Genomic DNA, 13,794 nt, shown 5'->3' with positions numbered 1-13,794 from the left:
TCCAAAGTATACACAAAACACAAGAAGTTAGATTGCAGAGAGCCAAACACCCCTGTTAATAAATGGGGTTCTGACTAAAGAAAACATTCTCTGCTGAGGAATATCAAATACGTGAAAAGCACCTAAAGAAATGCTCAACATCCTTAGTCATCACGGAAATGCAAATCAAAACAACCCTAAGAATCCACCTCACACCAGTCAGGATGGCTAAGATCAAAAACTCAGGTGACAACAGATGCTGGCGAGGATGTGGAGAAAGAGGAACACTCCTCCATTGTTGCTGGGATGGCAAACTGGTACAAGCACTCTGGAAATCAGTCTGAAGGTTCCTCAGAAAATTGAATATTCCACTACCTGAGGACCAAGCTATACCTTTCCTGGGCATATACCCAAAGGATACTCCAACATACAACAACACACATGCTCCACTAAGTTCATAGCAGCCTTATTCATAATAGCCAGAAGCTGGAATGAACTCAGATGCCCTTCAACAGAGGAATGGATTCGAAAAATGTGGTACATCTACACAATGGAGTACCACTAAGCTATCAAAAACAATGACTACGTTCAATGCATAGGCAAATGGAAAGAACTAGAAAATATCATCCACAGTGAGGTAATCCAATCACAGAAAAACACACTTGGTATGCTGTTGGGAGCGATGGCCTTGAAGCCCTCCATTATTGATGTTATTATTATGGTTAGCATTAAGTATGACTGGGTTCATGGAAAATCCCCAGCCAGCTGCAGAAGACTAATACAAATGTGGTGGTCAAGATGAATAATCATATGATAACGTGTGACATTAAGATACCCAATGTCATGACCTGTAACCTTTCTGAAAAACCAACATCCTGCTGACTAATAGATATGACAAACCTGTGACCTTTCTGACAACCTGTCAACATCAGCCGATTCCCTGACCACATGAATATTGTGTCCTTGGAGTGGGTAAATGTTTCTTACTTCCCCCCCTCTCTCTGTTACCCTTTTTATGGTACAAATTCAGCCTTGGGGAAAAATAAAATTGTCGCCTTGATCAGACTCTTGTCTTGGAGTCCTTCTTCACATCTCTTCTCCCTCATTCTATTCCAGATTCTCAGCACCCCTCACTGACAGTATGCATTCATGATAAGTGGATATTGACCAAAACCTAGAATTACCCAAGATGCAATCTACAGATCTCAGGAAACTCAAGAAGAAGGATAACCAAAGTGCAGATGCTCTCACTCCTTCTTAAAATGGGGAACAAAAATATCCATAGGAGGGGATATGGAGGCCAAATCTAAACAGAGACCGAAGGAACAGCCATTCAGAGCCTGCCCCACATGTGGCCAATATATATACATCCACCAAAACTAGGTAAGATTGATGAAGCTAAAAAGTGCTTACTGAAAGGGACCAGATATACATCTCCCCTGAGAGACACATCCAGAGCATGTCAAATAAAGAGGTTAGTGCTAGCAGTAAACTACTGAACTGAGAACAGGACGCCATTTATGGGAATTAGAGGAAGGATTCAAAGAGCTGAAGCGCTTGCAACCCCATAAGAACAGCAATGCCAACCAAATAAACCACTAGCTAAAGACTATACATGGACTGATCCAGGGGTCCAACTGCATATGTAGGAGAGAATAGCCTTGTTGGGGCACCTGTGGAAGTGGAAGCCCTTGTTCTTAACAAGGTTGGACCCTCAGTGCAGGGGATTGTCCGGGAAGGGGTTTCTAAGTGGCATGGATTGGGGGACCATACCTATGGGAGAGGGCAAGGCAGGGGGGTTATGGACCAAAAGCTGGGAAACGGAATAACGTTTGAATAAAAAGTATACATCTATTAAAAAAACTAAAATTTTAAAAAATGATAATAATACTAAGAAATAATCAAAAAAAGAAAATGTGAATAAGAAAGAAATTTAGGATTTGGAAAAAGATGAATGCCAGGTATTTGAAAACTGTATGACCATGGTAAACACTTTAATATACGTGAGAAATTTTTTTACATGTTAATGAACTGCATTTTTTTTAAATAGTGAATGGAAATCCAGTCCCTTCCTGGCTGTGAGGCTAGGTATCCAGATGTAGTGGAATTCATTATTTGTTGGTCCTGAATCTTTGAGTCTGCTTCTAACTCAGCTTATGCCAAGGAAACTAGGCCAAGGTGATATCTAAGCCATTGACCAAACCATCTGGACTAACAATCACAGGTGAAATTCCACCTTGTAAATGGGACGAGAGGAATAAAAATATACATTTAAGGATTTAAAAAAAATGAAATGTACCCAAAAAACCCAATAAAAAATTTTAAAATAGGGGTTGGGGATTTAGCTCAGCCGTAGAGCGCAAGGCCCTGGGTTCGGTCCCCAGCTCTGGAAAAAAAAGAAAAAAAAAAAAAAAAACAGGTAAAGGGGCAGACCTGGTTTACCACAGGGCAGGGATTTTAGCAAAGGGCTATGACAGAACAATGATCTTTCCTGGACTCTCATCTCTTCTTTTCTCTGTATACATCTGTGTCTCTCACTATATATACACCATACACAGGACAGTGTTAGAAATACACACCTTCTGTATAGAACTCAGGATCTCCAGGACATTTCTTTGGAACAGTGCATGACCATGCATCACTGTTTTTGCTGTGAGGATGAAGTTTACAGCAACATGATGGTACTTGCTCTGAGAAATGGAGGACATGAACCTCCTTCTGCCAGGCTCTTTCAAGCGCTTCTGCTTGAAAGCATGCTGGTGGCAAAAGAAGCTTCCAAACTAATTCTAGATTGTATTATTATCAAGACTGGTCTGCCCATTACTATGACTTCTCATATTCCAAAATGACAGTAGGATCTCTTTCTACAGGAAGGTCTCACAGAATGCAATGGTAGTTGTAGACTATTACAGAATTCCATTGTGTTACCTCACTGCTTTAAATCTTCTTAAAAAATAAACAAACCTATGATGAGGAAAAAAAAAGAAAAAGAAAAAAGAAGTTTAAAATAAAAATAACTTAGGAAATACAAAATACTGGGGTGCCATTCCACAATCGTGATGTGTTTCTTCTGTGATAGCTTACAGGTTAATTTACTTCTCTATGACTGTTTTCTTATTTGAAAGTAAGAAATGGCATCATCTGTGGAGTGTATACTGAGAACAAAAACTTTGGCTAACTTGAATAATCAATCCCTCCCGAGCACGTGCTTAACATTCTAAGCACAGGGAAATTTCCTGAGGGGATGAAAAAACAAAATCCAAACATACAACAGGAACAACAATGATTTAAAAACATTCTGCACGCTGGGTATGAAGGCATGTTGCAACTTTAATCAGCTTTGTAGGTATTTATAATAAACACACAAAGAAAAAAAATCCCATCACAATCCTAGCGGTTGCATCCAACAAAGAGAGAGCTGTGAGGTAGTGCCTGCTACTTCTTTCCCCAGATACCCCTGGGCCTCAGGCCTGCACCCAGTGAGCTGAACCAAGAGCAGCCAGGTTGAAATTCCTGCTGCCATGGCAGGATTCTGCAGGAACATTTCCCTTTGACAACAAGGAACCTGTGTGGAGGAGACCTCTTGGTGAGTCCTCATGGACTCTGCATTTCCTATTCTACAGGGAGAAGCCCTGCCAGGTCTTTGGCAAGGCCAGCCAGTTTTTTGGGGAAGTCTCTGGTCCTGTGGCAGAGGGCGAGGAATGGCAGAAAGAATGGCAGCTCCACTGAGAGCAAAGGTTAACCCTTCTAGGCCTATGACCTCCTAATTAATTTATCTTTTCACCTGATTCCCTATTCACATTTTCTTACTATCATACAACTGTGATCTTGATGAGCAGCTGGTCTCTTGTTTTCTTAATCAGTTCTTTGTTGTCACAGACGTTTTTAACTTACTCCAGCCCATGAGACTTATTCATACCTTCTGTATGCAGTAGGACCCTTGGTGGGCTGGTCATCTCAAAAATAGAAGGTTCAGTAATCCAAAAGATTGGACTCCAGTTTACCTCAGGCCAGGAAAGAAGTCAGCCACCATTAGTAAAAGAGGAAGGGAAAAATTACATAGGAAAAACAAGTGCCTTAATTAGAAGAAAAGATCCTCAACTTCTAAGGGGTGCACATCTGCACCCCTCTCTTCTGAGCTTTGTAAAGTGATATTGTATAACTCTAGATGGTAGTAAAAGGCAGAGCTCTTCCCAGAAAGGTCAGACATGATTTTCACTCTTACATCTGTGAGGTGGAGTGGCATTATAGCACACATTCAGGTGGAATTATAACACCAAGGATAAGAAGACAGAATCCATATATCACAATGCCAAATGGACTCCCTCCTGAACTTATGGACCCATTAAAATTGAGGTTCAACCTGAACTGAGGCCATTCCACTCCCTTCCCATCCTCCTGATTCTTATGTTTGGTAGGAGTAAATGATCATGGTGCAGCCCCCAATATTCTCATGCCTAGACTTGCCTATTCAGGAAGAATGATATTGGAGAAGTGATGGCTATATAGTTACAATGTAGTAACACAAGCTCCAAGTTGACATTTGCTCACTGACGTCCAATTTAATTTTCTTGTTATGTTTGAGAAAGGGAGGATGCCCTACTTAATATATAAAAGGGAAAGAAATTTATTATTTTATATATGCCCTGTAGTTGGTCCCTATGTTCCCAAGAAAAAGGAGTTTTTATTGCAAAAAAATAGGATTATAGACCATTGATTTTGTGAAATACATGGATATGTAATTGGAAACAATGTCAGCTGTCAAGGACTGCACACTAATCAACTATTTCTCGGTTTTATACACTCAGAGGTATAGAAGAAACATATTGGCCTCCACAAAAAGGGAAAAGCTTAAGAATCGAAATGTATGTCACATGCATTGTCTCGGGTAGTAGATTTACTTTTAAGAAAAAACTGCCCCCTCCTTGGCCCCTAGAGATTTGGGTGCTAAGAAAAATCTGTTCTCCAAATCAGGGTTGTAAGCAACCCTCCCCAGCAAAAGCATTGTTGCCTTCTAATGAAGCAGAGAGACATATCTAGCTTTGAAATAGAGGTTGCCAAATGGTATTCCCAGTGACACATGGGAGACAGGAGGAAAGGTTCCCCACAGAAATTCATCAGTGTGGGGAAAGCTGGTTAGTAGGTAGGCCATAGAATTTTCCAGTGACATCATCAGTAAGATGTTCACTGGACAGTCTATTGTATCTAAGAGATCCCTAGAATCTTTTGTGATGTCACCAGTGTTGTGGTGACACCAACTGCCTTTGGGATATTACTTCAGTTCCCTTTGGGTTCACAAGCAGGCATGTTTCGCCAGCTGCTCAGGCTATTTCGGAAGGAAAGTGTTGATCAAGGAGAGACCGCACCAGGTCAGAGGGAAGCTGACCCCGTCTCTAGTGAAACAAGAAGGAGGAAATCATTCTGGGGAAGGCTTGGTGAGTCGTGGGCAGAGTTGGGGAACATCCTCAAGGAGGTAGGTTTGAGATGTGCCTTCTAAGACTAGGCCTTACAAACAGGAGCCTTGGGATTTTCAAAGGCAAACCAAGAGTCAGGAGTTCCTGATCTTTAATTTGAGAGAAAGCCATAAAGTTGTAAGACTTCAGTGTCTTTTCTTGAAGCTTTTTAACTGTGAGTGTCAATGATTGGCAGGAGTAGGCACTGTGAGATTAACAATGTGACCATCCATGGTTGGGAGTTGAAGCACTTTATCCTCTAGATTACTGTATGTTACAGAAGTCTCTGATGGCGAGAACAAGGAAGGATGCACCCCTAGTCATGAATTGAGTTCTCAGACACTTTGGGCTGGACCACACTTGGTTAGAGCTTGATGGTGCTAAGCATTATGAAGTCATTATGAACTCCAGGATTATCTGCACCACATCTGATATGAGATAACAATGTCGCAGATGTTTATGTCTCAGTCAGATTATAACTTTCAGTGCCGGGAGTTGTGTAATAGTGAGTGTGGCACGTGTATGGCATTAGAGGTTGGGAAGAGGGACATAGCTTAAGAATCAACCTTTAAGAAAGCTTTTCTGCTCTTTCAGGGATTCACCCAGTCTCTACCATTTCCCCTTCCTCAACCTCCTTTTCGGATTCAGAATGATCTATTCTGCCCATGGTCCATCAAATATGCAAATTCACTTGGGTTTATCTGTCTACAGGTTTTGGTAGGAAGGCATCATCCCAAAATGTCATCAGTAAGCAAGAGGAGTGTCTAAAGGAACTGGAGGAACTCAAATTTGAAATCCAGAAGTGTCAATTCGAGAGGGATGAACTTTATCAAATCCTGGATCTTTATATCTATGATGAGTGGGACCACAGGTAGTCATTATGCCCAGTAACCTGTTCACTGTCTTGCGCTTTCTCTCTGCTACCTCAAGATTTACTCATAGCACGAGAAAGTTTCACCTCTCATTCTGGATTTTAAGGAGCTTTGGCAGGCATTTGCTTGTGAGATAAGCTAGGTGCTGTGTGTTTAGGGTCAACCTCTTTTGTACTTGACCCTGAGCCTCTTGGATTAGCATTGGTTCTGTCAACAGCTAGAAGGACCTTTTCACACTTGCTGCAACTGTGTGTGTGAATGAAATGCCTGCACGTCATCACTCTTTCCTCTGAATTTGTTCATTATACACTGATTCTATGGCACCTCCATGCATGTAGTTGGCATTCTAAATGTGTTTGGATATGGGTTGCTATGTATGTATGTGGAAGTATATGTGGTGTTTACTCAGGATCAGGACGTCTGGGACCTTTGATGGGGTCTGAGGATTTGTTTGATCAAGACTTTGCAGGTCATGATAGTGATGAGTACGTGGAGGCCCACCCTGATCAAAAGAGCACTTTGCTCCTTCTGTATACCTTGGTGGCACCCAGGACTCTCCCGAGGGGAGGAGGTGCTATAAATCCTCTTCCCTGTCAAACTTAGTTATGCCCTCTGGGAATTCATGTAACGATAGAAACCAAGGATTGAGTATACCTGCTTTCAAAACAAGAGAAATGTCATCACAGCTTTCTCTTGGGCCCAAAGCTGTGGCACAGACTGGAGGAATCTTCTTCCTGAACTAGTCAATTCCATCATGCTCACCTGGCCAGCTCGTGAAGGTCAGGTCCCTCCAACTGGTACCGTGGCTCTGTTGTCCTGTGCCCGGGATAATAAACTTAACCAGTACAAATACTTTGAAGGAGCAAGTATGTGGTACATACTGAGTTTAAGTAATCGAGAGAACAGTCTGATTTCACCTAATTTGTTTCACCTGCTTTGATCTTTAGTTTTTTTATTTTTTTAACTATCCAGGGATTGTTTATTGTGACTTAGAAATGGTCACTGTGGTCTTGACAGTTGTTATTCCCAAACAGGCAGCTCTCAGGCTCTGCCCCCTCCTATATAGTGAGTCTTTGCAGAACCATATCTCTCAGGATTCCAAGGAGTCCTTATTTCAAAACAAATGTTTGCTTATTTACACAGAAATATTTTCTGTGGATTGAGTCTCACTGTTGGGTTTTGGTCTGGTTTTTGAGTTTGCCATTTTCTTCCCTTCCACCATTCCTTGAATTTTAAATTTTTTATTATATATTTTTGTTTACATTTCACCTAATTCTGAAATCGTGAGTTCAAAACATTATTTGTTCCTTTGGCCATGACCTAACCCAGGCTGCATGTCGAATTGCCAGTCCTTCAATCTGAACATGAGATGAGAATGATGGCTATGCAAATGATGACCAACTCAATAAGTGATGCCATGGAGAGGTACAAGGAGCTCATACAAGTGAACAGTTCCTACCGGTGAGTCGCAGACAGAGATGAGAACCCAGCACTAGGCAGGGAATGCTTCTGTCCTGTATGACTTTGAACCAAAGTCAGGGCTCTGGTTCTGTAGTGTCTGACTCTTAACAAGAAGCCTGCCTCCTGGCAAGGGTCTCGGATTTTTAGCTCTTGGACTCAGTTGTCCTACATGAGAAGGGTGTAGAAGACCCTCCAATTGTTATTTTCCCCGTTAAAGTTCCTCTAGATAGAAAAGGTTTGCACCATGATGGGAATATCAATCAACTCTGAATCTCTAGGACTCTGACAGGAGATTTAAAGATCTGTGATCCATGAGAAACACATGGAAAGAATCTATAGCTATTGGGTCTTCAACTCCCCCTCAGACGGGCTTTCCCCACAACGTGAAGATGGTTTCACCATACCATGGACATACGAGCTCGCTTATGGACCATCTCTTCTACCTTGATTTATATAAACCGTCTTAGTGTCAGGATTTTCAGAAGTACTTTGATTCATGTTTAATGTGTGCTCTGGATTTGACCTCCTCTAATTGGTGCTAACTTGTATAGTGTGGCTCTATTCTGGGGATTTCTGAGGATGAGGACCCTTGAAGGGATGATTGGACTTGCAGGAGTGACAGGCAAATAGAAGCTAGCTGGGATTACCATTTTTTGTTTGTGGTTCAGCATCAGGCAATACCACCTCCTGCGTGAACAAGCTCAATTGAAGAACAATATACAGATTTTGCTGAATGAGAAGAGAGAACTGCTGGTGGAGCAGACTGCACTGCCAGCATCCTCTGTGGAGGCAAAGAGGCTCTGTGAAGAGGCCGGAATGAACATCTGTGACCCCAGAGCCAAGCCACAGCAGGTAGGGTTAGGGCTCAGGGTCGGGTTGTCCTCAGGTCTTACCATAACCATAGACAAACCAATGTAACTGTCTATTGACTGATCCATGTCCTGACCTAGGTCTCATCCAAGTGTTCATTCATGTGATGGTTTACAAAGCTTTCTGTGGAGATAGCCCCTTTTCAAGAAACTGCATGTTTGGAAAGCAAATGCTCCTGCTCTTCGAGAATCTGCACTTCATTAAGGGAAATAGGTTGATCACACAGCAGAGAACTACATGTCATTATGTATGGAGGGTGTTATGTGGGAGCCCCTCTTTAGACTAGAGCAGGGCTTTGAGGGATGAAGCAAAAGCCCAGAGCCCATTTTCTTTACAGGGATCGTGTAAGACTCAGGAAGTAAGTAGTTTTCAAGGAGGAGAGCCTGGTGGAAATGCCAAAGAAATGGTTCTCATTGTCATTTGTGGTGGCTTTTGTTCTTCCTCCCCTCATGTCCCTGTATATGAAGATGGTGACTTCATGCTTCTTAGATCTTGGGTAACTACAGAGCCTGTGTATCAGCATGTCAGTCCTGTCTTATTTGAGTGCTCCTGGAGAGTTCATAACTGGGCCTTACAACCTGAAGCTGGTTAGAAGAGCAAGGATGTGGAAAAGGTTTCTCAAAGGCTGAGGGCTGGCATGAGAGATTTGAGACTTCAAGAACAAAGTTATCCATATGTACCCCCAATTCTCACCAAGAAAGGTGCATTGCTGTGCTGACCTGCATCTTAGGGAGCATGCGGGGAGGCCAGTTCATGACATGCAGTTTTGTCCAGTCATTATCTAACTTAGTCCTTTAAGCCTAGGTCTCTCAACAAACATGAAGCTTCCTGTTTTGTGCTGGCCAGCAGTCTTTGCATCATTCGTCCAGTTCCAAGATGAGCCCCCTCTCTTATTTGTCTCAACACATTCTTAAACCATTCACCTATTTTAAAAATAAGGATTAGATTTCTTCACTTTACCTGAACAGAGTTATCCCCCGGGAAGGTTCTGGATTGTCTTATTGGCTTCCCCATGATATTGCATGGAATCCTAGAGTGCAACCCTCTGCTGACATTGCTTTGCTGACTATATCATGGGCACTGCATTCTTTCAGGATAGATTCCCTCTCAATATTGTACACAGTGCTGCATTTCAGAAAATTCACTGTATGTTATTTATTTAGCCTTTTTCTGACTGACATTGAGGTTGTTTTAATATTACAGGAACTCTAATGTGGTCAAATGTTCCTGGTAACTGACCGTGAGTCACTGTCTTCTCTGATGCTTCCAAAGTCTTCTATGAAGGAAACAGGGTAGCTTTAGTGAGGGGCCTATGATGAGTCAGCATAGAGCTTGATGGAGTCTTTTCCTAGAAATCTCTCTCTCGGGGATTTGATGTTGTGTTGTTTAGGCTATCTGTGCAGAACATGTAACTTACTTGTCGCACCAGCAAGTATCTGCATAGAAAGGTTTCCTGAAGTGGAAATGAGTACAGGCCAGGGCAGCACATCTTGCTTGTGTCTAAGAGACTTGTACACAGCATTGTTCCCACTAATTCCTCACTCAACAGGAAATGTGCTGCATAAGAGCAAAGTTTTCATTTGTGCATGCAAGTGTGTATCTCTGTGTCTGTGTTTGTGTGTGTGTTTGTGTGTGTGTGTGTGTGTGTGTGTGGTGTGTGTGTGGGTATATATGTGTGTGTGTGTGTGTGTGTGTGTGTGTGTGTGTTTGCAGTAGTGAACGTGTGTTTCCCTCTATTTCCAAGTTTCATGAGAAAAGTACTCTAAGCGTTCACTTTACATCCATGGAACATGAAATAGAGCTGCCCAGTCATTTGGCATCTCCATCTAGCTCTGTACAGCAAAAGGACACTTAAATTACTAATTTATTCTATTTCCAAAAATTTCAGAACAGAATTATCTTGTGAAGTCTGGGGGAGGAGTGGAAATATGTTCAAGTGAGTCGTGTTTAACAGGGGTGACAAATGGTACAGGCCTAGAGCTTGCAGGTCCCTTTTTGTTATGGTGTAGAAGCAGGACAATACAATCCTTTAGAAATGCAACCCCCAAAAAGAGGACACAAAAACACCTGTAAAGTTAGATTTTCAAGTGATTAGGGGCAAAACTACTGATCTGCATTGAAATCCTTTGGAGCACATCAAAGGAATGGAGTACTGGGAGGTAAAGGCAAGGCTTCTCTATAAAATCCATGAGTTTATGTTGCTTCTCTGTTCTTTGTGAATTGTGAAAGCCCACTGGAAGGTTATGTCACTCACTGTGTCTTCTCCAAGGTTGCTTTCCACATTGCCTGCTACCATTTCTTTCGAGCTACCTTGGCACACTACAACTTCCCCTGGGAGTTTGGCTTGGATTTTATTCATTGAGAATTTGAGTTGCTTGGAATTGTATCGTCATCCAGAAACAGTCCCATAGCTATGCTGTGGTGCAAGAACAGGGCAGTTTCAGGAACCCCTTCAGGTGCACAGATAATCCAAAGCGCTCCTCTATGTTATCTGTGTAGCATTCTGCAAGTGCTGTCGATCAACATCATTTTCTCTCAGTTAATTTCAGCCTCAATGGGTTAGGAGAAATGATGAGCTTCAAATGGGTCTGACAGTGTAAGAACAGGTAGCCCTATGAGAAGCCATGTTCAGAAAGTGGAACAGAAGTTTTAGTTAACCCAGTGATTCCACAACAAGGAGTAGGTATTGCCATTGCAACTAGGGAGCATCAATGTTGTAGTGGTCCCAGAGTAACCTTGAAGGAGAATCTATCCAGACGTCCATCAGCCAAGAGGTAAAAGTGTACCATACGATGGAGCCCTTCCATAGATTCTGATTCAGTGTGAGATAATCCATGCAAGCTTTTACTTACTTATTCAAATTATCTGTGGAACAATCACATTACGGGGAGAAAATTTGTTGATTTGGATCCTGGTTATGGAGATTTCCTATGATTCTAGCTTTGGGCATGAAGTCACTCAGGCTATGGTAAAGACAGCTGCGATTAGAAGAAGTTGCACACTTTGGGGAAAGTCTGAAAGAGTGAACAAGAACAAGAGTCTAGTCCACCACCAACATATGATCCTTTGCTGAGCAACAAGACAGCTCTACACGGCCTTTGGAACTTGCTAAGCCAGATTGTTAATGGGGAAAGAACCCTGAGTCTATGACGGTTTATGGGAGGACAGCACATCACTGACTGAGCTGTCTATAGGTCTGGCCACTATGTACATATCCCACTCAACATTTGTTTTTATGCCTCCAGCGAATCCTGGGGAATCTTTACATTAAGCATTAATGTTCAGGTAGGAACATAGGCTGGAAGAAGCCATTTGAATATCCTTTCCCTATATAAATACCCTTTTTGGGTGGATGACCACCCCACCTGGATTTCAGCCTCAGGCAGCTAAGGAGCTACTCAGAGTATTGTTCTGGTACAGTTCATGAGAATTTTGCCCATGAAACAATATATATGATCCTCTGCATTTCTTGCTATGTTCTACTCCTTTCTTCCTGTGATCTCTCCGGAAAGATCTGAGGACATTTTCTCTTCTGTCCTCTAACAAATTGCCTTACACTAGCCATAGACTTGCAGGGGTGCTGTTCTGTTTCTACATGACAATCACCTCTAATGTCCACGTGTACGCTGGGAAGATTTGCATGGAGCACATTCTCAGTGATTACAGGATCTGTGCGGTGAGCATGAATTTGAAGTGAGATGGCTTCTCTGTGTATTTGCAGATACAGTGGTTACAAATGGAAACTAGACGGGTTCCTTCAGTGCTAACATAATCAGAAATTTCACCTCAATTCTGGGCATGTTCTCCAGAAGGAATCCACATGGTATTCTAGTTTGCTCATACCTCTCTTGAACTCAGATTCAGACATAGCTACAATGTTATTATTCAATGTCATATACCTGGACCAGTGGGGAAAAATGCTCATTTTTCTCTTAATCCCAGCACAGTGCATAGTCCACAGTTCAAATTCTAGCAGTGTTAAAAGCTGAGATATAAATCCAAGCGCAGGTACTCTATGTCACTTGGGGATGCAGGGACTGACCTCAGCTGACAGGTCATGCTGGATTGTCCAACTGAATAGAGCTGATGTAAGAGGGAGAGCTGAATTGACAACCACTCAATAAATCTTTATTCCCTTGCTCTGCTAGGTCTGAAATTCTCCAGCAGAAACTCGAACATGACACGGACCAGGACAAGATCTCCCTTGGAGAGAAGAGCTACAGGAGGAGAACTAAGTGTGCACAGCAAATACACCACTATTGCGTCTCATCTGTAGTGTCCATAGCAATTGTGGACTGCATTTTCCTCCTTTGGTTTAACTTCTTTGGATTGAATAGGCTGTACTTTCACCTCAGCCTCTCCAACAAGTGTGTACTTTTTGAGGGACTCAGAGAAGTGCTGATGCACATCAATCAAGAGCTGCAGGTCATCCAGAAAGACTGTGCATGGGTAAATTTGTACTTGTCCTGATGGGTCATCCAGAAGAGTTTCATGGAGATCAGTTCACAACATTGGAAAGACTTTGTGACAAAGTCTGTAATATCATTTATACTCAGTATTGGTAGGCTTTTTCCTTAATACCCCCACTCCAACAAAACAGACCTACTTCCACTCCTCTCGAAAAGATTGTTACCATCACTAACTGCTTGTCTACTATGTCTCCAAGGCAAGCCACAGGCTATAAGTCTATTCTGCAAAAGGAGCAGCAAAAGAATACTTAGCGCAATTCTTCTATTTAAAGTTTGGTTAATTTTTAATTGTTTTGGTTATTTGGTTTTCCTTCTATTCATTTGAAGATTTATTATTTATCTGTTGTTGTTTTGTTCATTTGCTTTTCTATTTTGATAAGGATATAGACTGTATATATTGACTACCTGCATCTGGTTACTATCAAGTAAATTGGATGTATTCCGGTCAATAAAGTAGTAATCTCAAACTCTTCACTCTTAAGAACCTTCTTTATTGATCATTAGTGTCAACATCTGAAGTCCCACAGCTATCAGGGAGGGATGGATCTCTGCTTTCTCATGGGGACTGGGCATCAAATCACTTCCCAGTCAGACTGAGATTCACAGGCATTTATACAGTCACTGTTCACTGTGTTTCCAACTCTGAATTTCAACTTCATCATGCATACATTACCCACTGTGTATGCTTGC

The 13,794-nt window shown here is 42.0% G+C and overlaps 1 protein-coding gene across 1 annotated transcript in view; it reads left to right on the top strand.

Moving 5' to 3' along the window:
* The window catches only part of LOC148003405 (uncharacterized), a 36,971-nt gene extending 23,400 nt beyond the window's left edge, over positions 1 to 13,571 (top strand). Inside the window, exons 4-7 of the mRNA XM_087569133.1 lie at positions 6,144 to 6,303; positions 7,634 to 7,765; positions 8,434 to 8,617; positions 12,784 to 13,571. Of these exons, the coding sequence (XP_087425259.1) occupies positions 6,144 to 6,303; positions 7,634 to 7,765; positions 8,434 to 8,617; positions 12,784 to 12,789 (482 nt within the window). The 3' untranslated portion in view covers positions 12,790 to 13,571. The remainder of the gene's footprint in view (positions 1 to 6,143; positions 6,304 to 7,633; positions 7,766 to 8,433; positions 8,618 to 12,783) is intronic.
* The last annotated feature ends 223 nt before the right edge of the window (positions 13,572 to 13,794 follow it).

This window comes from Rattus norvegicus, chromosome 9 (assembly GCF_021556685.1).
Source record: "Rattus norvegicus strain SHRSP/BbbUtx chromosome 9, alternate assembly SHRSP_T2T, whole genome shotgun sequence".
In the NCBI taxonomy this organism is placed as follows: Eukaryota; Metazoa; Chordata; class Mammalia; order Rodentia; family Muridae; genus Rattus; species Rattus norvegicus.
Note: the sequence above shows the minus strand (reverse complement) of the source record. Positions and strands in the feature narration are given on the sequence as shown.